Source organism: Sebastes umbrosus, chromosome 7 (genome assembly GCF_015220745.1).
Source record: "Sebastes umbrosus isolate fSebUmb1 chromosome 7, fSebUmb1.pri, whole genome shotgun sequence".
NCBI classification, from domain to species: Eukaryota; Metazoa; Chordata; class Actinopteri; order Perciformes; family Sebastidae; genus Sebastes; species Sebastes umbrosus.
This window is the reverse complement of record NC_051275.1, coordinates 23,035,950-23,062,525: the sequence shown is the minus strand read 5'-3', so window position 1 is coordinate 23,062,525 and position 26,576 is coordinate 23,035,950. Positions and strand designations below refer to the sequence as shown.

Sequence of the window (26,576 nt, the reverse complement as noted above, 5' to 3'; positions counted from 1 at the left end):
AATAAGCGGGATAATGTGCAGCTAGCGGGTCATAGTTGTGAAATAAACCTCGACAGGGCGATGCAGGTCTTGCATCGTGCTAGCTGCACATTATCCCTTACTTAACAAGCGTGTCGTGGAACTACGGTGGCCTTCGGGTAACGTAAAAACGTGGCAAGCTCTCTCTATAGCCAGTGTTTGGTTTGTCCGTTCTGGGCTACTGTAGAAACATAGCGGAGCAACATGGCGGACTCCATGAAGAAGCCTTGTGTTTGTTGGTCCCATCCACCTCCCCTCCCGCCCGCCCTCTGTGTGTCTTTTCGCTCTTTAAACTACATCACCACAGTCACTCCCGGCGCACTCTCTCTCAGCGTTTACTGTTGCCGTGTATGGATTTACATTGTAGTTAATGGAAAGCCCGGTGCATCTCATACTGGTGCTGAAGGGTGCCTTGTGTGGTGGTATCACAGGCCGACAGTCGTGACAAAGCCTCAGTATTTGACGCCCTGGGAATGACAGCGGGCTGAAATATTATATTCCATTTCTGCTGATCCCCCGAAATGTTACAAACTGTTAATAAGCAATACAACAAATACTGCACTGACTCGGTGCTGTCAGTCAAAGTTTCACATCCATACTAAACCACATATTATTATAGCATCTTCAGTGCGTAGGACTTATGTAACGAGCAATTACAGGAGAGGACTGAGCTCAGATTGTATAGTACATTGAGACTGACAGGAGCGAGGGTCCTGAGGTTGTTTCTTATTTCAGTAGCAAAGTGTTTGAGTCGTCCCCCCTCATCTAGACAGAGTGACCTGTGACCTTTTCACTCCCTATGTAGTGAAGAGAAGAGACAGGGTGGTTATCCTCAATAAAGTGTGCTGACAGACGATGAGCAGCGTTATTACAGCTGACAGCGCTGCGATGCTCAGCCGTGTGTTCTGACAGCAGACATCCTGTAACTGATTACAGAGGAGCCGGTACACATTGTGTTGTACTCTGGACTCAATCTGAACAGATAAAATTAATGGCCATGATGTTTCCACACTTCCTATAGTCTAACCAATCACCTGAGCTATTTGCAGTGTCAAAGGACGACTCAGAAGACAGTCAAACAATCATCAGCCACAGTGAATGAAAACGGTCACACAGAGCCTGCATCAGTGTCAGTCATCGCTGTCACCGGTGAATCTTGACAGCACCTTGTTGCTTCTGAGACTCCCGAGCCACAATCCTGATTGACAATGACACAACAGATCGAGCTGCTCATATACAGCAATTAGAGTTCAGAGACACTAGTATTGACAGTGAGAAACATGAAGAGGAAATCTTCAGTTGGATTAAATCAAATGTATTGGTAATCATGTTGTTTGCTCAAGTGTCCAATTATTGAGAGATGACTTAAATCACCACTAATATCCACTAACTCATCTACAGGAACAGTCACTATTCAGAGGACGGCTTCATAAATTCATAAATTCTGCCCACTGCTAATAATGACTTTGGGTGTACACTTAAAGGGATAGTTTGGGTGTTTTGAAGTGGTGTTGTTTGAGGAACTTATCCATAGTCAGTGTATTACCTACAGTAGATGATGCTGGCAGCAAAACATATTTTAACCATCTAAAAGAAAGGCTCACCTGAAAAGCTCAATATCACAATAATGTATATAAATGTACCCTATATTCTCTCGCCAAAGCAACCAGACTTCATTGAAAAAAACAGTTATTTTAAAGTCACACAATAGCACAAACAAACCAACCGATCGAGGCAGCGGTAGAGCAGCAACTCCTGTGTTCTGTGAGGTTAACTTTTAATTGAGTCTTTGGCTTCGGCTTCAGTTCCCTGTTGGAAAGGACTCACGGCAAAGTTAAGCAGTGAAAATGTACACTTAAGTGTACACTTAAACTGTTTTTAGGTGGGCCTTTCTTTTAGGTGGCTAAAATATGTTTTGGTGCCGGCCCCATCCAGAGCTGTACATTGCGTTGCTTCTGTGCGGTAACTCCTGTCTGTTTCTCCAAACTGGGGCGTACCGACCATCATCTACTGTAGGTAATACACTGACTATGGATAAGTATCTCATACAATCCCACTTCAAAACAGCCAAACTATCCCTTTAAAGGATAATAGTATTTTACAGTATGCAAGTCCCGCTAAAGCTTATGGTCTTTAATGTATTTCTTGTGTTTCTTACATTGTTTTCTTTACAGTAATATTTGAGCATCTTGTCATTTTAATCCAGATAAAGGAATGAATATTTTGTTGGCATGCAATAACTAAAATAAATGTTGTATCCCTCAAATATTCTGTGGCACAATAACGACAGTGTTGTAATAAATGCAACATCTAACATTCACAGCAAACCCACAACAATTGGCAGCTGATACAGTACCGCCAGACTGCCAGTAATTTGTAAATCATTTTGTCTTCTGGTCTGATTATCAAGCAGTTTTATTCCAAAACTCTTCAAACTGAATTAAATTAACTTTCAACTATTAGGAAATTATTTCTGCCTTACATCTTGTCATCTGTTTTTCATATTCATCATTACAGTATGAAAAGCAGCAGACCCTAAAGGCACAAAACTCAGAGGATCTCTTATGTGACAACACAGTACTCAACCTGGTCTCCAGTTGATTTTAGAATAATTTCTTGCTTTGACATTAGTTGTTTGTTTTATTTACAGGGCAAGTTGTCTCAAAAAGAATATGATTAAAATATTCCAAAAGAAAATGAATTTAAAAGCAAATAAAAGCAGATTATTTTCCTTTCATTTGCTCTACAAATAAACATGCGAGTGATTTCAAGTCACCACATAGAAAGCTTATAAAGCCACAACATTATCTCATTATCAATATGGCCAGCTCTGGTCTAAGCCTTCCTTTCTTTGAAATGTGTGTCATACAGCGCTTAATATCCACTGTATGCATTAAATATGTCGACCCCATCACCGATGACAAACATGACATCCATTTTCTATCTCGGATTAAGGTTATGAATCTTTTTCATAAACACACACACACACACACACACACACACACAGTCAGATGAAAGGATAACATGGTGCTGTGAAATCGGTCCTGTGTTCAGAAGATGTGCTATACTTATATATTATATCTTCCCAACAACCTGCAGAGCTTTGGGGCTTCAGGAAGAAACCAGCTGAGCCACGCAGGTAGCTCACTACTTCAGAAGGCATGGCGAAATGTCACAGCTGAGATGCTCCTTCTTCAGTTTTACTACTAAGGCTCGAAGCTGATGCTTGCTTAGAAAAAAACCCTGATTTTTCAGCTTGACAGTATGGCCTCAAAACTGAAATTTGTATATAGACAACAATTGTTTCCCTTAGGGTATTATCCAGGTCAGATCTGACAGAATGCTGAATTAAAAACAGTATCATCTGTACTTTCTTGATCCGCCACCATGATATGAGCTCAATGCTCAGTGATCTCATCTTTGTGTTCCTCTCAAAGGCTTTGACATGTGGGAAGGGAAGCAAAATGTGAAGGGGCATCCATCCAGAAGTCGTGACATTTTCAATAAGGAAAGCCTGTAGTGGCTGAGAAGAGACTGAATAATTTCCAACATCATCTTGACACATCTAACGTTTAGATTACTTCCAAGGGACGCTGTTCAAATAAGTCATGTCTGTCTTACTTCAGTAATTTAATTTTAAAATCTCCCACTTGAGGAAGCATAAAGAGGTCACTTTATAATAAGATAAGATGTACAAGCTTTTTAATCCAATTTCCCACTCTGTTATATACACATAGCAATATAAATATCTTCAAAGAATACTGTATGTTCAGTAGCCAACTATAATAAATTCAACAATTAATACAACTTTTGCAGATGCTAGTATCTGAAAATCATAATCAACACTTGTGCAATTCCATTATTGCCATCTCATTGAAGTCAATCCCTCTTCAAACAGCATGCAGAACACTAAATGTTGAGCTATGATGACACCAAGTGGACAAAGAAGGTAACATCAGCTGCAGGAAGTCTAGTCTTGAGTTCTAATCAGATTATTTAGGAAAATGTGTTTTTTCTTTTCTTTTCAGGCCTCTATCTATTTGTGTCTGTGACCTCATTCTCAACCGATGGAGACAGTTTGGTCAGTTGTTTATTTTCTGAGCAGCAGGATGTGACAGAGCTGGATTACTCAACTCTTCCCTCAACATCTGGGTGCAAGATGCCTGACCAGATGAGCCGTGTCTTCACTCTCGTCACCTATTCATCCTTTTTTTCCCCCTGTCCACTTGCATTCCTTTCTACTTTCCTCTACGATACTCCTCCAGTGGCGTACGCAGAAATTCAATTTTGGAAGGGCCAGTACAAAAGTGGGTGGGCCACTTGCATGCATTCTGCATTACAAAGGCAATAACAGCAAAACACTGTCTATACAACATGCTCAGCCATCAGAGCTCAGTCTATAAAAGATGTACACAACAGTATAGACAAAACAAACATGTCCCAGTATGGACAAAAACATATCCCTTTTGCAATCATTACAGTCATTGTTGCCTCAGTACCATGGTCAACTCATGTATAACAGCAAATGCCAAGCAGCTCTTTACACAAATCAGATGTAAAAACACCCCCAGCCGAGCATTGTTTGCATCAAAAAAGAACTAAAAACTCCTAAATGTATCTTAAATCAACCACCCCACACAATGAAATCTGGCTGAAATTTAGCTTTATGTACAAAAAAAATGGCAACTAATTTAAAATAATGTAGCCTATTAACAGTAGGCATATAAGGCTAATACAGAACACACTGAAGCAGTGAAAAATTAGTAAAATAGCAGGCCTACCTTTGTTGTTTTCATGGCCTGGGTTTAGCGTTGAATACAGAGATGATCTCATCATAGTCCAAAGAGACACAGAGTTCCTTAAAGGACAAGAGGGCCAGGTCATCAGGTCATATTTGAATATGAACTTGAACAGTTCCATGAAGTTTCCTTAATTGAAAGCATCTGTATTTTCCCTATATGTCTATGTAGGGGGGATGTCCTGCTCGTCACAAAACAATACAATAGCCAAAAAACACTTTTACATGGTCTGGATTCCTCTCCATAAATGAATAGTCCATGGCATCACGGGTCATTTGATTTAACACATTTCCCTGGCTGGTAGTTTGGTAAATTGGTTTGGCCTGTAGCTTTGAAATGGAGTGGGGCTTGAGCATAGATAAATATACGCTTTAAACATATATATATATAAAAAAACTACTTGTAGAATCGGTTGAGAAATGTTAACATTATAGTGCTTTATATCCAGAAAATCGGCAGCTCCCTAATTCACTTGTATTTGTTTACAGGCCAGTCCTGCCTTTTCCAATATGGCGACAACGTTGACATATTGACAAGACTGGGATAAATTACATAAAATCTAAGGATAATTGAAATTGCTTAACGTGCTGGGCTACCCAGTGGGTTAGGAAGTGACGCTAAGTAGTTCAGACCAAGCGTCAGCAGGCTATGTGACGAGTTGGAATAAGAACGGGTTGTTAGTTCAGTAAAGCACAATAGGAAACGTAGCCTACCATGAGAGCATACTTTTACAAAACCTTAGTTAAGTTTTACATTTTGGGGAATACAATTCACTTTCTTGCTGAGAGTTAGAAGAGAAGATCACACTCTAATTTTATTGCCATATCTACTGCAGTTGATTAGGAATTAGTTTTGGTGCGCTCACACAACAAAACATGTAATCACATAGCACACACAACAACTGCCACACCAGTAACCATACAATACATAGGTCATTAGTGCAGCATTTGTACACATTCTCTGCTAACTTTACTCTTAATTCAGATTCATATCTGAAACTTTCAAATATGAACACATGAAAACAGGCCACATGCTTTCATAAAAGTTATATCTTCAGCAAATTGTTTACTTCTCCAGCAATGTTTTCTTGTATTAAACTCTGAACACTAACAGGTGTGCAGATAGCAGACTTTGTAGAGCATCATAAACAGTGCACGGTAGGACATTCATGCTCCAGGATCTGTTAGAGCTTGTTGTTCTCTCAGACTCTTATCCCTCCTCCTGGATCTCAGTCCAGACATTTCCTGTCCCCCAGGGATTCAGGGCAGCATATCATCTGTAAGTGTATTACAATAACGTCGTGCACTGAATCCAGCGGGCTTTGGTTAACGGTGAGTCTGGAGTCTTAAGGTTGTGACCTGGCCCCCCTTCCTTTCGCTTCATTCCAGTCCGCATTTCATTATGACAGGGATCTTAAATCATGTGAAGGCTTTTGGGGATCTGGACATGATCAGAGGAAATGGTTTGTATTTCAGAAAGAAATATTCTGACTGAGGATGTCCTCAGGTCTGGAAGATACATTACCTTCAGTACTTCAGATTTTAAACTAGTTTTCTTCATATTATGGTTTATTTTACATGTCTGTATTTTCTAAATAATGTCCAAATAGTTTCCTCCAAAGTTTTCTGTAACTGTTTACTAATTACAGGGAAAATAAATACAGATACAAACGTGAAATTTGTCTACAGCCAAACATAAAATTCAACATATATATAGAATAACATTTTCAATAATTAATTAATATTTTCTTGGATTTAAATGGAGCAGGTTTTTAAGGAAATCCCTATTTTCCCCATAAACAATGCAATACTACATAGTTCTTTCCAGAAAACCGAGGAATGTATTGTGAAATTATTAGGAAATTAGGGAATAGGTCTGCACCATTAATCAAAATGTTATCAAAATTGCAATATGACTGCAATTTTCAAATCATAGGCGGCGCAATAATTATTAGAGGCGAAATGTTTGTCAAAATACCATTTTAAATTAAATATTGTCTGCTGCAGATGTCCTGGCCTACACATCATATTCTGCAGACTTAAGAGAACATCTTTGTTTGGTACAGATCCCCACAAAAATCACACCATAATCATTTTAATATTATCATTCCCTCTAATATCGCAAATCATATCGCAGTTGTAATATCAGTCAAATTTTTTGCGCAATTTTTTTCAAAATCCTTCAGCCCTATTAGGGACCCATAAAGCATTACCCATGTTATTTATCAATTTTACCTTTTTCTTTTAAGTCACAACAATATGATTTTGTCATCTTTCAGCAACAAGAAACTTTCTCGTTCAGGTTGTAATGCATGTAATATAAAGGTAGAACATTTTCAAAAGTTTCCTAACATCATGATGACAAAAATGCAGAGTGCCCATGCCGAATTAATTGAAAATTAAAAAAGTAAAGACTGAAAATGTGTCCTTTGTGTGCACAAAATTGCATATAATGCCTGTACTGAATTAGCAGTGGTTATATCTATAACAATCACTGCCTACTCAGCTCAGAGTTTTTGTCTTAATTTAGACTACTGCTGTAGAGTACTTCTGGTTAAACTCTCCACTAATGATGTTTGAATGTTTGAATCATTGTTTCACCATGTTGAACCACACAATGTAAAGTGTGCTTTATCAGTCAAGCCAGAGGCAGAAAGAATGTGTACAGGTCCTGGTCCATTTCACGCACATGTTACACACATATGTTTACAGTACTACGTCCAAGAGGCCCGGGCCCTCTGCTTGGGGAGAGAAAAGGAGAGTTAAGGCAGAGATAGCGAGCGAATAAGAGCAGTCTGATCAGAAGCCAGCATTGGCACCGCTCCGCTGCCGGACCTCAAGCGTGTGGGCCCTTGGCGGGGGGATAGACAGGCGGTTCTGGGACTTGGAGGAGGAAGAGCGGCCAGCTGGAGCGGTAACAGAGTGGTATTGTGAGCTGACTGACTGACTGACGCCTCAGTGGAGCGGAGACGCAGGCTGACGGGGTGGCCTCTTTCTGGGGCCCCACAGGGCCCCTCTGTGCCGATGCACTCCTGGAAGTGGGTCAGACACAAGAGCACAGCGGAGAGCGATCGGAGAGAGTGTACGCTCAGCAGAGATCCGAGACAAAGAGGCATCTAAACAGTGGAGCTTGTGTACAGTACAGTGAGCTGGAAGAGAAGGCTTTGCTGACATATGAAACTTGTAGTGCAGAGATGATTATCAGTATTGTGGTCAGATTATCTCATGTGATTGTGGCTGATTCAATAGTGCATCTGTTCAATGCAAACCATTAGTATAAGTAGGAAATGTCAGCCCAAAATTCAGCCTTTTTTTATGCTCTAAATAATCAAATGATGTAACAGCAATCTGTTTCCCTTCTGCTATATACAGAGTAATGATTCTCATCATGAGGACTGTTTATGACAACATGAAAAGGCTTCTTTGAAAAAAAGCCTTCAAAGTAAGAGGCTGTAGCTCGTCTTGCCAGAGGGAGGCAGTGTTCTCATTCAACTCACATTAACATTCTTCACAGCATCCATTTTGCCTCCAATTCTCTGCAGCTCTTAAAGCTGCAAAATGATAGCCAGCCACAGAGGCAGAGAGCAGCTAGTTATCTTGTTATTGATGTGGGCACTTTGAAGAGACAAGGGCTGCCACATTCTGGCAGACGAGAGGCCGCACCACAACAACACAATAAAAGAAAGATCTGAGAAGACGGAGGAATGTGACAAATGGGAGAGTAAAACCTCCTTCAGAGGACGGACAAAGGCAGTGTCACACTTAAACCTGAAAATGTGCTTGGAAACACCATAAAGTTATGTATATTGTGACCACACGCAGCGGAGGAGTGATTGTACTAGAAGTGCGAGACGCTCAAACCTGGTCACAATTTAACACCACCTACACTCTGGCATTCATGATCTCATGAAAACAGAACATGAAAAGCTTTTGTGTTGGCTTTATGTCACTTCCAAACATTCCTAAAGCACACCAAAACAGATTTTATACCTTGAATTTTTTCAGGAAAAGTCACATTCCTGTGTTGCTGCAACATGTGCGTACGGAAAGGCCTGTGTGGTGGTTATGCTTTACATCTGTCCTGGCACCCTGTCAGAGCATCATCTGGTTACCCCGTTCTGTTTGTTCTGAAACTGAACATGCTTTGTATTTATCCTCCCACACGCAGCCGCAGCAGGGAATCCAGCGAGTTGAAATCAAGCAGAGTTTAAAGAATAAAAACTCCTTTTAGCCGGGATCTGGTGACAGCGGAGAATGAGACATGAGATGCGGATTTGGAGACAAAACAGACCACACCGTCACGCGCTCGGTCTTGGTAAATACTTTATATGCAATTGTTTCTTGATCTTTGCAAACACTGTATAGAAAACACTTAAGGTAACACTTTTCAAACATTTAAAGCGCGTCTGAGCTTTCAGACAGACATGACACAGTAATCTACAGCTTTATAAACATTCTCCCTCCCTCCGGCCTGTCCATTCACACCCCTCAGCCACCACGCTTCCCACCACATACAATCCCTCCAACACACACACGCACACACACACACACACAGCCACCGCTATCAGGCTCTCCACTTATTATTCACAGTAGGCTTTATAACACTGTTTCTGTATCGTATGATGGTTCTCAACATTTTTTTTTATTATTTAAAATAGCTATCAACATTTATGCTGTAATATTTGGAAAGTGATACATTTGTATTTACATAAGCTTATTGAGCGAGATTCAAATACAATGTGTGTGTACATTATGTATATGTAGGTGTGTATATTTGTGTCGACCAGAGCCACCTGATCCTTCTGTTTGCTGACCGAAGACTATTTCCACTGATAGCGTCCAGTCTGCTCAATACAGTCCAGTTAGAAAAGAAGAAGAAGAAGAAAAGTGGAGCTCTGGTGAGTTTTTTGCCCCACAATGGTGCCTCGATCAGAGTGAAACTGGTCACTGACTGCGCCTTGCAGCTTGATAGCATGAGGAGATAATGGGAGACTGAAGTGACCGGAGATGTTGGACTCATCATACATTCAGCAGAGGCCAGGAGGTGTCGGTCGTTACCTTGGACGGCTGTGTTTTCAGTGTCCTACAACCTCAGTGACTGGCACATTCAGACTCTCATGTTTCCATTTCATACGAGATAAAAAGTAAGAAAACGTGGCAAATGGTCACAGTACCATGTCTTGATTTTTAAAACGCCTCCATAAGCATCAAAAATGGATGCTTCCTGGGTGATGAGAAGTCATTCATAACCCCCTCCCCACCCCTAATCTTCCTCCTCCCGTACCTTTTCTCTTTCACACACCGAGATGCAAGCACTCACGTGTACATTCATATACACAAAGTACAGAAGTAAGCAATTACACCTACACACACAAACAGAAAAGAAACAAAAGAATAGGTTGGAAAGCACACATGGCCACACATACACACAGAGACCTGGGTAAGAGACCAAACTAATGTGAGAGGAAAGTGAGGCACATAATCTGACAGGCAAAAAATCCAGTCTGAATTTTGGTATACTCAAAAACAGAAGTGGATGATTAAGGTGTCGCAGACAGGCCCGGGCTCTCAGCCTGGTGAGAACTTCTAAAATGTAACATCTACGTAGCACCGTATATTCTCCCAGGTGCCGTCCGAATACTCTGAATCTTGAAGTACCTATTCAACGGAGACAGCGGTAGGAGCTCCATCGTCCACGGGAGTAACAGCCATGCCGGCGAATAATTTCGGGGTTGGACTACGGTACCATCGTGATGATATGAATAGTGCTTAAAGGCTTAGCTTTTCTTTCACATCCTCATTTGCTATTACCAAGGTCGAAGGCATTGTAACAGAGATCCACATAATTAAACATTTAAAGAATTTATGTGCTCCAACAGTCTCATAAACTCTGGGTTGGGACCCCAAATAGGTCACAGGCCTATTTTCTGCTGGGTCCCTACATGGCAAGAGTAGCAATAGGTTGTCATGAGCAGGGGTTGATAGAAATAAACTTTGTTTGTTTCCAGGGTGAAAAAAAAGCTTAAGAACCACAAACAGAGTCTCTGCTGAGTGCAGGAGTGACAGTGGTTGGAAATGGAGATGGAAATGTTCGAGTCAATCTCTTGAGGGCGTTTACAGAGGTGCTTGAACGGCCTCTGTGGGTCTTTGAGGGCCATTTATTCAAAGTGGCAGCACTTTGCTATCCCTGTATGTAAATGTCGGTCTTTTGTAACTCCTTTTCCATCTACCTTCCATTTACAGTATTTAAAAGCTACTTCATTATCCTGGGCGTGTTGGTTCACAGGGTCGGTTAATTTTGATCCAAATTGATAACAGAAAGAGATAGTAGGGGGAGAATGAGAGAGAGCAGGTAATCTGTCCATCCTTCCAGTAACCCCTCGCTTTGTTAGGATGGCGATCGGGAGTTAAGGCGAGTTTCAGTTCAACCGTCGTCTGGGGTCGAGTCTTCGGGGGTGGACGAGTCCTCGGCAAAGTCGTCCGACGAGCCACTCTTGTGGATGCGGCCGTCGCTGCGCATGCTGTGGAAAGTCTTGCGGAAAGCCTCCATCATCGAGTGCGCCAGCTTCTTGGCCTCCAGCTTGCTCTCGCACTCCACGGCGTGGCAGTCCATCTGGAAGGACAGGTCGTCGTTGATCTCCCGGTAGATCCAGGCAAACACGTTGGGGCAGACGCTGTGGTCGGCCGTGCAGTAGGCGATCCGCGCCACCTGGTAGGTGTCCATGGTTACTGAGGCCTCGCGGTGCTCATCCAGGTGGTGGAGACGCACCTGGAAGGGCCGGATCTCCAGCAGAGAGCTGCCTTCGGGGAAGGTGCTCTGCGGCTGGGCAAGGGCACGGCCCTCCACCAGACCCACCACCGCCGACTCTGTGCAGCCAGACAGGAACTGGGTCCCAGAGATTGTCACCTTACCCAGGTAGGCCACCTGTAGGAAGACACACACAGATACTTTTAGACTTGTCATTACTATCATTTTAGTTCCCAAAACTTTGGTACATCCCACGTTTAATGTCATTAAGACAGGCAAGAAGATTGTTAGACAGCTGGATATGTTGGATCGCAGCATTCGAAGCAAATAACTAACTAAGCATTGAAGATGCAGATGACACATGCAAAAAAGATAGATGAGAATTGAAAACAACAGCGGGCCAAGAATGGACCCATGAGGAACACCACAATAAAACGGACATGGGTTAAAGAACATTCAGGCGAAAGAATAGTGGTGACATGGCCTCCATATTTTAGTAACCTATCTATAGAAAGGCTGCTCTCATACACTGTATGTAGCTATAACTATGAAAAGTAATGCACTGTAATCTGTGTATATCGCTCGAAATTAATTTGTGTGTGAGGAAATATTAGGAGCACCAAACGCAGCTTAAGGAGGAGGTCGGGGTGGATGGGTGGGTCAAAAATACCGGACTTTCGCCCAGGAGACTGATGTTCGTGCCCCATATCAAACTAGAAGTCAACGTTGATGTATTTGTTACGTAACTGACATACTTAAGGAGTTATTTAAAGCCAAACCACAATCTTTTCATAAACCTAACTAAGTAGTTTTGTTGCCTAACCAAGTTGATCTTTTCCTAAATCTAACTAAGTTGTCTTCTTGCGTAAACCTAAAGAAGTTGTTTCCTGTGAATACAGAGGTTTATTTCGAAAAGACTGTATGCATGTAACGAACGGAAATTGACACGTGTTGCTCGACATTTGTAGGAAAACAAACGAAAAAGGAGGAATAACTTTTTCGTAAGATATAATAAACATCCACCCATCAGCCTCGGACAGTTCTGCAAAGGACCGACGTCTGCTTGTTCAGCTTTTACATCAAGGTACTACAGATGCCGAGTCACTGCCATGATATGTGACAGCTGTTATCAGGGTCAAGGATGGTCCAATTCACTATTGAACAGGTTGTTATCTACATCAAGACTGGACTCATTTCTTTTTCAAATCACCTCAGGCAGTAATTAATTCCATGCACATCTTAAGGTTAATTAACCTAAAAAAAAAAACCTGGGGTGTGTTAAGTCTCTGTGTTGTGGTGGTGAGAGGCTTTTTTAAATTTTCTGCGGTAACTGTGCTGACATGCTGAAGGATGTGTTTGTGGGGGCTATTTTCCCATAGAGAAAAAAAAGACTATGTTGAGCTGTGGCTGCAACGAGGACCATAGAATACCATAGTAATGACACCGCATACCAGGAGAGCGATAGACTGAGGAGATGGAGAAGGATAGGAGGAGAGAGAGGGTTAAGAAGTGAACAAAGCTGGAGTTTTTCTACGGGAACGTGGCCAATTCGAGAGCGGTCCAGGAATAATGGCTGACTTGTGCGCTTTCTCTACATGGTGTTCTTTATAGCTTTATAAAAATACACAGAGGAGGAGCCTGCTACGAGTCAAACACTCAGAGAGTTTTCACTCCTGTCTGTGTTTATACTGGGGCAGGGGAATACTCCTCTCTCTCTCTCAAGAGCTCATTACAGCTGGCTTACATGCAGAACACATGGAGGCAGATAGCAGGAGTGCAATGATAAGTGTGAATACTAAAGGAGAGATGTGTATCATATAACCGTCTGGAACATTTATAGAAGATGTGGCCTGCATTCACGGCTCAACGCACATCGGTCAGTGTCAATATCAAGCCGATAACATTACTTCCCTTAAGAAATGTAAGTCAACTATTAACCCATAAGTCTTTTCAGTTCTTACATTTTATTATCCGACAATAGCAGAGGTCCATGAAGCAGATCAACAGATACCAACCAATGCCAGAGTGACACAGAGCACCAGAAAATGATACAAAGCAGAGGCCCGGGTCCTGTTTTATTCAACACGTGATCTGACTGCTTCTCTTCTTTCACAAGTTTTGTTTAGTCTGCAACCGTCAAGTCTACCTGCCCTCATTCTCTGCTATGATTTCCACTGAATGGGATCTTTCAGAGTAAGCATGTAGAACAGTCGGCCAGTCACTCAGACCAGCCTCTCGGTTAGACGGGCAGTAAAGTCTTATTAAAGCTGCAGACATGTAAAAACGGACGGATTTCTTTGGTAAGGATGCACTCAAATTGAAGTAAAATGTAGTGCCTTGCCAAAGTATTTTGTAAAATCACATACAAAAAGCCTTCATTACAACCAAAATGCATGCATGAAAAAATAAGAGGAAATGAAAGTGATGGAGAAATGGAGCTACAACAGCAGGGTAGAGACAGAGGAAGCAAATGAGAAATAGAAAGCAACAGAAATAAACAGAAATGTATCCCCAGAAAAAATGCATTTCATTTTTGCCAATTCACTTCCTTTCCAAAAGTGGGACAGGAAGATAGATATCAAACAACAATATAATGCCAGCATCAGAGATATGTTTCTACTCTGGGTTATAACTGAAATTATCTAAATACCAGAAGTCAGAGGTAAGATGCATCATTATTCCTCCATATTATTCTTAATATTATTTTATATATATTAGAGCTGCAATGATTAATCGAATAGTTGTCAAACTATTAAATTAATCGCCACCTATTTTAATAATAGGTTTGAGTCATTTTTTAAGAAGAAAAATTGTCAAAATTCTCTGATCCCAGCTTCTTAAATGTGAATATTTTCTGGTTTCTTTACTCCTCTATGACAGTAAGCTGAATATCTTTGAGTTGTGGACAAAACAAGACATTTTATAGACCAAACAACTAATCGATAAATCGAGAACATAATCGCCAGATTAATCGATCATGGCTGATGCTTCTTGTTTTTTGCACTATCCCCTTTGCTGCTGTACACTGCAAATTTCCCCACTGTGGGATTAATAAAGGAATATCTTATCTTATCTTATCTTATCTTGATTGCAGCCCTAGGTAATATTAAATATTTCATGTGACAGTCAAGGTGGATTGTAAATGACGTAAATGAAGTAGCATTTTTTTAAATGATGTCTAGACAGCTACAAGAAATGCTTGTAAATGTGTAGTATCAGCTCCATATAAAAACAAACACTGCTATACTACCACTATGGTGGATTAGCTCGCGAAACACCCTGATTTTAGCGCGACATGACATTGATTCCCAGTTTCCTATAGGCAACCGTAAGAGATCCAGGAAGTGAAAGCAGCTGCCTCCTCATGCCTGGTTTTCATTAGTGGTGACCGCAGGGGTGGGACATACAGCCTTAACACCCGATCCATCATTCAGCCGAGTACCACAGGTCTGCAGGAGCAGCCTGGAGGCAGGGTGGTTTGCTAGTCGACCACACTGACACCCTCTCGCTGCCAAAAGGCGGTCAGTCACTCAGCAAGCCAACAAATCCAAAGACGACGCCAAGACCCATCAAACCATCCACAGTGTGCTGTTTGTATGTCAAACAGTAATAAAGAGTCATTGTGCACTTCTTTTCTCTGTCTCTCTTATTTTGATATTGAGTTACTTGTTTAAACTGCGATCGTCTCTACTGATTGTCTGCTTCCTAGTTGAATGAGGCTGACTGCTTTGCCAGGTTTCATTCTCTTACAGCAGCTGGGAGTAGGCCAACAACACAAAAATGTTTTCTCTTAATTTATGTATGTCTGCTCTACTGTCTCTGGTGTTCGAAAATTAGGAAGTGATGTAGTTAATGTGTCCAGTTAAATAATGTTCACAACATGGGAAAAAGACCCAAGAGGAGAGGTTGCAGCTGCTTGATATTCAGACTGAAGTCAGTCTGATATTGCCTTCTTTCTCCAAAGGAAATATATGTATTTTCCCAAACCAATCATTAGTGACTGTAGGGCTGAAACGATTCCTCGAGCAACTTGTTTACCAAAAATCATCGACAGCGCACTGTGTCTCATTCAGAGGATTGTTACGGTTGCACAACACGCTTACGGGTCCGCTCCGTCAGGCTAAAGAAAATGATAGAAAGAGTCCAAAGTTTGGGATCATCAAAACAAAAACTCTGTAAAGTGTGTCTATTGTAAAAACCAAACTAGCCTGCCACAATAGCACAACGTCAATGCTTCAGCCTCTCAGCAGAAAGCATCCAGTCTACTCAAACAGGAATGCCAGCTTTAACGTTACCCTGTGTCATACGAGGTAATGTTAATGTTAGCATTTAACGTAAATCTATATGACTGCTAGTTGAGATAAAAGCTAGTAAAGAGTGTAAGTTAATTATGGCTACATGTAATGGCTGGTTATGAATATAAATCAATATTGTGGCTAGTTATGATGTCCCTAAGTTAGCTAAGGGTTGCCGCAAAATGCCGCAAAGCCTTCCAAGAAGACAGTAAAGGCTCACGTTATGCCGGAGCTGTGGTCAGGTTTAAACTTGTATTTCTGAAAGTTACATTGCACAATTTAAAGTCAATGTTTATGTATTATTATTTGAATTCATGCCTTTGTTTTAGGTTGTATGAATACTTTTTTTAATAAATTACTTATATAGTTAGGTGGTTTTAACTGTACAATAATCACAGGAAGGTAAAAAGCTTCTCCTGATCACCCAATGGATGTGTTAAGGAAGGAAAAAATTAAGAAGAGACGAGCATAGAAAGGGAGAAGAGAAGGAAAATGGTGATAGGGAGCAAAAAAGGACAAGAATCATCATAACTTAGGAGTTCAGTCCAAAAACAAACATGTAATCCTTAGATAAAGAACAAAACTCACTGGTCTGAGTTGGACACATTTGGCCAGTTTGAACAGTTTTGGCTGAATGTTAAATTTGTGTCTGAGTATTTCCAGACAAACACGTCAACGATATAAACTAGTATAAGACAGGTAGGCGTGTGTGAGAGTGTGTGAGAGTCTGTGAGAGTGTGCGAGTGTAAGGTGGAGGGAAAGATAAGTGAGGAGTGTGTGAGGTGAGGAGGTCACCAGACTGAGCAAACATTTAGAGTTTGTTTCCTCAAAGTCCAAAGCAAACATGCAGCTGAAGAGGAAATTGTTACATAGCTCAAGCAGAAAGATGAGGAACAGATAGAAATAGAAAAAGAAGCTGTTTATAAAGCCTTGTTCATAAAAAACAAATAAACAGATATGCCACTAAAACTCTGCACTTGGATGACTTCTTTTTGGTTTGCTGTGCTTGAATCACCCGTTTCAACTGTACTGACATTTTTTTCCCTTCAGGGCTAAGACAACACTGAGTCCATTTACACCTGGTATTAAACTGTGGTCTGTAGGTGAACATAGCAATCTGTATAAGGAAAGTTGAATGTTTGAGCGTTTATGAACACACAGACGCACTAAATGTGAAAATGAATGTGTAGTTTATTAGGTTTGGCTGCTGATAACAGCAAGATGGCGAGGGCCAAAATGCCGAACTCGAGGCTTCAAAGCGGCAGTCCACAAACCAATGGGTGACGTTACGGTGACTACATCCACTTCTTATATACAGTCTATGGTTGTCATGTGTAAATTCTGACATAAATAACAGCTGTGGCTCATGGTTGTTATGTCATTAAAGTGGTGTTTTGCTGAAGGCAGTGAAGCTTAGTGTAAATCCAATCTATGTGAAACACTGAAACTATTTGGCCGCTGGGCAGAACCATCATCGTAGGCAGAAATGCCACGGCTGGACATAATAAACTAGATGACTGTGCTCCCTGGAGCCTACAAGACACTCAATATGAGACAGCAGTGAAGAGTGACAGCACTGTGAAACTAAACTAGACAGGTGCCATTGCAATACACACATGTATAACCACCAACATCTGTAGAAGATGCTTTAGAAGACAAGATCTGCTGACCCTACTCCTCTCACGGCTGTTTTTGTTGAGTAGTTGCTTTCCTGCCTGGGAATGCACACAAAGTTGGACCCTCGCAGGATCCTTAATACAATTTCACTTCACCCTCAGTTAGACCACATACAAGTACAGTAAACCTTATAAATACACATAAGTGTTCCTGCCGCCATCTATTGTTAGAGGGCTTGAATTGGCCTTGTCTAACATGACTATATTATCCTCAAGTAAAACCTCAGGGACCTCTGTGGGAAAATATTTTTCAGACTGCCAGGGAGTAAATGGATCACAAAACATGAGATGCTGTCATGAAGTGTCAGACTGAGTAAGTGACAGTGATTGACTAGATGGTCCTGCCCATCGTTGGCGAGGTTTGCGGTAATTAATCAAAGCTGTATGACGCAATATCAAAGAAAACATTTGTTTCCAGTCAAAGACGTCGAAGGCAAATGGTTCAATGTGTCCCGGAAAATTCACAAAGACACGATATAGTGACTGGTTACATAAAACAGAAAAGGGTTAACTACAAAACAGACAGTTTTGGACTTAATTAATTCTATAGCTTCTCTAGCTTTGTAGTCTGTGCTAGGCAAAGAGACATTTTGCATTTACCTTTTTTATATTTTTACCTTGATCACAGTAAATACTTGGCAATTTTGTGAAGTCAAGAATACACATGGAAACAGTAATGTCTCTACTACCTCAAAAAAAACCTCTCAGACTGAGCCACGAACTTGAAAAACACTGTACAAAAGGCAGATAATCTGGCAGACAACAGCAGAAATATGGCCAAGCAGACATGACTCATAAGAAATCTGTCTTAAAATGGAGAAGTTGCTTTGATACTTCCTTCTTAAAAATCCCTCTTTTCTTATAAATAAGGTTCAGACTTGAAACTGAACCCTCTCATGCAATAATACTGAACCAAACACCATTAGAACCTGAGCTGTACAGTACATTGTCTAAATCTTGTTTTGGTTTGTCGGCAAACGTTATGGAAAAATATACAGAAAGTAGCCAGCGAGAGACGTGGACAATCATATTAAAATTGAAAGCATACATTTTTATCTAACATCTGACTCCAGCTAAATGCCGAAATTAAATACGAGGCCTCCAAGTGGCAGCATTACAGAAGCACAAGTGGTTCTGTGTGCAAATCGCAGTTAGCGGGTGACTTTTAAAGCTTCAGCAGGCAGAATTGTTTTGGCATCATTGGGCAAAAATTCCATAATAACCTTTCAGCATATTGTAATCCAAGTGTTCTGAGAGATAACTAGACTTCTGCACCTCCTCATGGCTCTGTTTTCAGGCTTAATAAAAAATCTTTGGCCAATCACAGGTCATTTCAGAGAGAGAGCGTTCCTATTGGCTGTGCTCGGGCTGGTGGGCGGTGCTTGGTATTTCCTCGACAGATGTCAACATGGCTGCAGGGTCGCAAACTTTCTCATTTTACAGCTAAACAGTACACTACAAGATGATTCTGAAAACACTTGAGGAGAGAAATAGGCATTACAGTAACAGAATATTGATTCATATTTGATCAGCGCTGTCTTGTTTGACCATTTGGTTGGAGTTCGCGATTGATTGACAGCCGGCTCTCATAGACGGCAGCTGGACGGCAGACTCCAGATCAGCTCTGACTGGTTGTTTTCCTCCGGTCTGTGAAATCTTGGAGATGCCATTAGGAGCACCAGAGGACACCGGAGGACACCCAGGCGCATGATTTTTTTCAGATTACCTGTTTCATTTACTACTGTCAGGATATAGTGATCGTTTTATAAAAATAACTTTTTTTAATCTTTAATCATATTTGCTCCAATCTCACCTACTGCTGCTTTAACAGCTACTGTGTGTGTGTGTGTGTGTGCGTGTGTGTGTGTGTGTGTGTGTGTGTGAGTGCATCAGTACGGTTTCGAAAGGTACAAATTTCTGGGTTATGATTGGAACAATGAAGAGACACACTGACTCAAATGATTGTAAATTCTGCAGACGGAGAAGAGTCGTGATTCAGGTTGGACGGTGTAGAAATGAGCTGCTGTCAGGGTCTCCAAGCCAAACTACAGACGCCTGCATGAGTCAGTGTTTGTGCAGCCCGTGAAGCTCTAGCAGTCCACACATCAAGCTCTGGGTAAAATTGATACATCAGTCCATCCATCCCTGACCAGAACACATCTGCTGCTCTCTGCTCACCAGTCGTCTCAGTGCTGGCAAGTCAGGCAGGCATCTTAAATCATTCCAGAGATTTACAAAGTCCTCCCCTTTGTTTCAACTTGCCATGTGTTTCTCTTCTTTCTCCTCCAACTCTGAAACTCTGTTGTCTCCTCTTCCCTCCTCTGTCTTTCACCCGTTTCACTCCCATCATCCGTTTCACCTCTCGTCTATCCTCACATCCCCTCCTACAGCTAACTGTTAACATTTCTATACTGCCAAACTGAAAATATTGATTGCATATGAAGCAATACAGAGACAGAAATAAAGATCAGTTACAGGAACGACGGACTTTTGGGGCTGCAAGGAAGGAATGCTACGAAGAGAAGTGGAGCAAACGTTGACAGAGAAACTATCCACTGGATTGCTGCTGCACACAAGAGACTACATGTGGATGTGTACCTGCTTCGTAGGACGAAGACAAAAACAAAGAAATGGAGTGCAAGTGTTTGTGAATGTGAGGAGGAGAGGGGAGGAGCATGGGTAAACATTTGCATGTGTGGTGAGACATATGGCCACCATTACTGGCTCTTGGTTTATGGAGGATATTGTCCTATTCTGTTCTCTCTCTCTCTTCTACATTGGGAGACTCAACGGCCTGCAAACTGAAGTCAACACCAGCAGGCTACTTTTTAGTAGCCTCCCTAACTTGTCTACTTGTACTGTAAGAAGTAAAAGGAAAGGTTTTTGGGAAATACACTTATTTGCGTTCTTGCAGAGAGTTAGATGAGAACATTGATAATATTCAGATGTCCTTATGCTAAGTATGAAGCTACTGCCAGCAGCTGGCTAAATTAGCTTAGAGCAAAGACAGGAAACAGGGGAAACAGCTAGCCTGGCTCTGTTCAACCATGGATGTACTATAAAAACTACATACTGGACCCCAAGATGGTGCCTATTCATTCCAATGAGGATTGCTCAACTGGCGCCAAAAAAGTTTTCTAGTTTACTTCAGGGATAGCCCGTAGACTTTATATTGTGATAACGTCACAGTTTTGCAAAACTCTTTTCTGGTCGAGGAAAGTTTTACAAATATAAAACCTACATGGGTCAAAAATTCCGAATAGAAAGAGTCATAATCAACCTTGTTTGCAGTTCGTGGTGTCCTGTCAACAGTTTTACAGACGTGTCTTTTACAATGGTGGTCTTTGGGGAAAATGCTTTTTGGGCCGCAGTGGAATTCTTTTGTTGCAATTTGTGGCTACCGGAAAAAATTGGAAGCAAGCCTGAGCAGCGGCACCATATCCAGGACTTATTGTACAACCATGTAACAAATCCACCTACCAGCACCTCTTAAGATCCTGAATTAACATGTTGTATCTCGTTTAATCCGTACAGAAATTGAAATGTGAAAGCAACAATTTGCCGTTTTACATATTGGAAATGTCAGATAATGAAGAGGAAACAGCTATTGGAAAAAAAAAGATTAAAATACCGACTGAATATGCCCGACGACCTATCCTAATCTTAACCATTCGAGGTCATTGCCTAAACTTAACCATCTCAAGAGTTTCACAACTTCAGAATCAGAATCAGAACTTGTGGGTTACCTTCTAGACACGACCACCTTGCAGGTCGTACTGGTCTGTCAAGAGTCTCTAATACTCACACATACGCAGACACACATTTACAACTTTTTGTTTCCTTTTCTTGAGAAAACTGCATATTTCCATCTTCGTAGGCCTCTAAAATGGAAAAACATCCCTCTCTGGTTAAACTGCCTTGACATACATAACCCGTTCTTGGAGGCTACAAGCAGATATTGCCTGATTTTTAGGGGCCGCTAGCCAATAAAAGGTTGTGAGTGACTGCTCTAGTTCCTGAGGTCTCGGTCCATCTGTGCTGAGAGACATGTATAGAAATCATCAGGGAGGTTGTGCAAATACGTGCAGTACATGCTGGCTTATTAAGTTGTCTCTGCGTGTATACAGCATTGCAAAAGACTCCAACTATTACTCATTAAAAACATACAGCATGTCCATGCCAACACAGTCACTCTGCCACCACATGCCAGTAACAATGCTGTCTGTGTTTAATGATAAATGAGGCAAACAGATTTAAACATTTAATATTTTTTGGGGATGAATCACTGGATGCAAACCCAACAATGCCCGAAAACCACAATCATGGCATGACAAAAGGGAAACAGACAGACAAGCAGGGAGGCAGAGTCAGAGAGAGACACTTATTGTTGTAAACAGATGGAGAGCAAAGCTGATGGGAGGTAATTCAATGCAAAGAAGGACAGAAGAAAGTGAGGGATGCACAGAGGGAGACAGAAAAAACATCCGCAGCCCAGCGAGAGAGACAGGAACATCCTGGTCCACTCACACACACACACAGGACACACTGTCTATGAGTCTGTCTGCGTTGGTATGAGGCTGTATTAGTGTGTAAGCACACAGGCATGCATGTGCGTATGAGAGGTGCAGAGCTTGGGCAGCTGTTGCTGCTGGAGCCACAGCTGGTTCGGCTATCAGCAGAGAAAGGACCAGAGGGGATGAGAAGAAAAGAGGAGGAGGTACGGGAGGAGGAGGAGGAGGAATCATTGAGGAGATACCTGTCCCTACGGAGAGGCTTTAAGAACTGGGAGAAAGAAGAAGAAAAGGGCTGAGATGACAGGAAGAGGGACTAGGAGGCAACAAGGAGGCAGTTTGGTCCCGTTGGATCAGATCTGGGAACAGACTGTGATGTGAAGGTACAAACAGTCAGCTACACTCATCGTTTCAGCATTTTCCCAGACGCTGGTCCAAGGACACAGTGGTGGAGCAGACAAAACAAATCTCTCAATCTGTGTCTGTTTTTCCTTTTTTGCCCCCCCATAGTCGCATTTTGTTTCCAACCAGTAAAAGTTTGTGTTCTTTTCCAAATGGCACGAGATGAGATGTCAGTGTGAAAATACGATTGTTTTTGTTCAAACCTCAATGGCTGACTGTTTGGAAACATATGGGACTTGTATCTGGCAGTGGCGACCCTATGTCGTTTGCCAAAAGTAATAAAAATACCTGATATCATCAGTGTCCGAAAGGAAGCTTGTAACTTCCAAAAAGTCACCCTTTCAGATATTTCAGAGAAGAAAGACGAGAGTTAATATCAATAGCACAGAGACCTATGCCAAGTTTATGTTGAGGGACATTTCAAGCAAAAATACTATTTGATATTCACTGGGAACTATTCAATCATTCGTCGAAGATCCCCCCCTGATTTTAAGGGGCCACAAGCCAAAAAAGGTTGTGAGTCATTGCTCTATTTCCCAATGTCTCACTCCATCTGCGCTAAGGGACATGCATAGCAGTCAAAAATACCATTTGATAATCGAAAAACAGTGTGTAGAGCCAGCACATTTTTAAATCTAACTCGATGAATTAAAGGTTTATTTCAACCAAATTGTTGGAACAGTGAAAAGACTAAACAAGACGGTTTAGGTGAGTTTTATTTCATTTCTGTTAAATTTGAATGAAGTGTGTTTTACGATGCTCCGAACACATCTCCCAGCTGAAACTACAGGGGGCGTCACACCACACCACACACACGCTGACCAAAAAGAGCTGAACTGAACGTGCCACACACGTTTTACCGGCAGTCTGCGACGGTGAAAACAAAGGAAAATATTTGTTTTAAGACAAGACGATAGTCGCATAATTTAATAATTAAATTTTTGCTAATTTAATTTGAATATCATGACCCATCCCTTTTAGCATATTCATGCAACCATAAGGCTTGCTAGAAGCTTATTTTAAAAGGAAGAACTATATATTAATTAATATTTTAGGAAATATGCTCATTGACTTTCTTGCCGAGAGTTAGATGAGAAGACTGACACCGCTTTCATGTCTGTAAAGTAAATATGAATCTAGAGACAGTTATCTTAGCTTAGCACAAAGACTGGAAACACACAAAATCTGCCTACCAGCAACTGTAATGCTCACTAATTAACACATTAAATCTGTTTTATTTAATCTGTACAAAAACAGGAGTATAAAAAATACCATTAGCCATTTTGCAGGGGGTTATGTTATCAGTTGCCAGGTAACCGGCGGAGAGTCCATGAAGTTACTGAGACGGTTACTGAACCCAATATAAAAACAATAGAGCATGTTCTTTAGATAAAACACAAGCGTCCCACTGTCAGAGATGGAGGTTATCCTGGCGTTCTCCCTCAGTAGGCCCCTGTGTCTGGATCCCCCCACATAACTGGGAATCCACTACTTGGGAATGCAGCATTCCTGAAGAGGTTGTTAACATTCCTACTCTGAACTTATTGAATCAGCACAGTACAGCTGGCTCCGCTTGCCACGGCATGCAGAGATGGATGAGGTTTTTTTTTTTTTTTTTTTAAAGTGCTGTGTTTGTGTTGCGCGGTGAGAAGACGATGCCGTATGTGTGTGTGTGTGAGAGTACAAAACAGAGACTGAGTGTTTCAATGAAAGTGAAGACAGGAGCACCTCAGTGTATATGAAAGAAGCTTTCACATTCCCAACCCTTTCCATACATATGGTAAGATTCTTCATACTCCAATGATGGCGATAAAATTTGCCTAACACATTAACTTTCCTATCTAGTGACACTGGTGTCCACTGGTGGAGTTCATTTTTTTCAATTCCTGGCCATAAAGTATGGTCTCACCCACACAAATTTGCAATACAAAATGCAAAGAAAGTGTATTAAAGATTGTTTTTTCCTCACTAACACATGCTATTTGGTCAAAGCACATACTAATACTGTAACTGCTGTACATGAGCCCTGCGCTAGGCCCATCAGGATCAGCCTAAAGAGCACGTTGTGGTTCATCTAGTCCAGATTTTTGCAAAGAGAATGTTTTGTTGAACACCGTAAAGATGTTTTAGGAGGCAGAGCGTACATACTCACAGCAGAGACGTCATATGTTTATCAGGCCATCGTGATTCTAGTCACACCAGAGTAAACAAAGACCATTTTAGTGGCACTGGGCAGATTCTAACTTGCACATGTTAGAAAAATGGTTGTACTCTTGAGCCCTGTTTAAGTTACTTTCCTGAGGTTTGCTGAAGTTTTTCAAATTGTTGACTCCCATCAAGTACAAACAGTGAAAATAAGTGGGGAAAAAGACAGAGATTAAGACTAAACTTGAGACAGCATTTTGTCTCACTGTCCAGATAGTACTGTCTTTTATCTGGGAAGAGTCAAACAGCCGGCGTCCATCAATGGATCTGAGGGAAGCCCTGAACTGTTGCCCAGTCTGGATCCTCTACTGACTGAGTTACAGTGCCAACAGAGACAACCCACTCGTTAACCTGAATCTGAATCCAGACTGCCTTTCAACACTTCTCACCTCCAGTTAACATAAAAACACACTCATTATCTTGTCATGTTTCATGTCTTTCTAACTCCACAACCTCAGAATTTTTTTGCATTTTTTTACTTCTTCAGACGCAACCCAGTTAAAGGTAAAATCAAAAGTTTAACATAAAAATGCTGTTGCAGTGTACTTATTATTTTGTTATTTTCACTCTTTTAAAGTCACCAGATTGCAGGAAACAAAGTCAAATGTTTCTGGAGGAGCCCCAGACCCCCCACTTTGGTTTTGAAATCCTCCCTTTTTTTAAGGCCTCAAGGTTGGCAATTAAGTATGCTGTAAACACACATAAAGTGAAAAACACTGATACAAAGGCTCCATTAGACGAAAACGCAGACATGCACACATTCAGCAGGGAACTGGGAGCGCCGGTCATCTCACCCCGGCTGCTTATCAGCTACATGTCGTCACTGTGCGTTCTGTTCTCTGTTCACTGGAGGAGAAGTGACGGTACGTCCAGCTCACGGACTGACATCAGAATACCAAGTACAGAGAGACAAAAAGCCTCTCAGCCTGACAGATTAGATAAAGACATGGTAGTGTGAATGACGTCAGTGCCACTGGTTTGGTTTCACTATACAGGAGTGAAGTCATGCCTAGCAGACGTAGCAGAGAGCTGGCAGACATTTGGACTTATCATCACAGGAAAAGCAAAGGTGTAACTAATAAAAATTAACTATGGCTCTGTTCTAGCCATTACTAATTTTATTATTTACACTTTTTACTACTGTGAAAAAGGCGTTTTAGTCACGTTCTGTCAACACTAATTAGCCTAATGACTGTCATTCACGTCTTAAAGGCAAATCCCAGGTGAGAGTTTCTTTCTACACTTTTTTCTCTTGGTGTGATGAAACAAGTAAAGAATAAAGAATAAAAATAAAGAAACATAGGAGCAATTCAGAGCAACTGATGACATTTCTAAGGGCTGATAGCGAGGCCTCATTCATAATTAACACAGATTAAACTACAAATTCACAATTATGAGCTTTCTATACCTTTATAGTAATAGTTCAAGATTTTGAGAAAGTCTTAACTAAGCTAACCGACTCCTGGGAGAGTGGCATCGATCTTCTCAGCTAATTCTCGGCAATACAGTGAATGTGTAACCTGACCTGCCAGATGGTTTGTTACACAGAAGCATCGGAGAAGCCGTCATTGTAAACCGTTTAGAAAAGGGCAGGTACTTTAAAAAAATTACTTGGCAGGTGATCAGATGAACCATCTGTTAATCGATCTCTTGCTGAAGCCAGTCGGGAGAAGAGCGAAAACATGTTTTCCATCTCTTTGTTCAATGAAGCAATACTCTCCAGTTCGGATATAACTGATAACTATAACTGATGCTACTGCAGCTACGCTAACGTCTTCAAAGCTGAAGTAGGCGAGAATGGAGCAAATGTGATTTTAAAAAAGTTATTTTTATAAAACGTTCTGAAATGACCTGTGATTGGTCAAAGTCTCTCGTCATGGCTAGATTTTCTAAAGCATGTAAACAGAGCCATGAGGAGGTACA

The 26,576-nt window shown here is 41.3% G+C and overlaps 1 protein-coding gene across 1 annotated transcript in view; it reads right to left on the bottom strand.

Annotated features, from left to right (window-relative positions):
• Nucleotides 1-9,121: 9,121 nt before the first annotated feature.
• Nucleotides 9,122-26,576, bottom strand: part of pid1 (phosphotyrosine interaction domain containing 1) — a 36,096-nt gene continuing 18,641 nt past the window's right edge. The window contains exon 3 of the mRNA XM_037774985.1: nt 9,122-11,741. Within this exon, the coding sequence (XP_037630913.1) occupies nt 11,241-11,741 (501 nt within the window). The 3' untranslated portion in view covers nt 9,122-11,240. The remainder of the gene's footprint in view (nt 11,742-26,576) is intronic.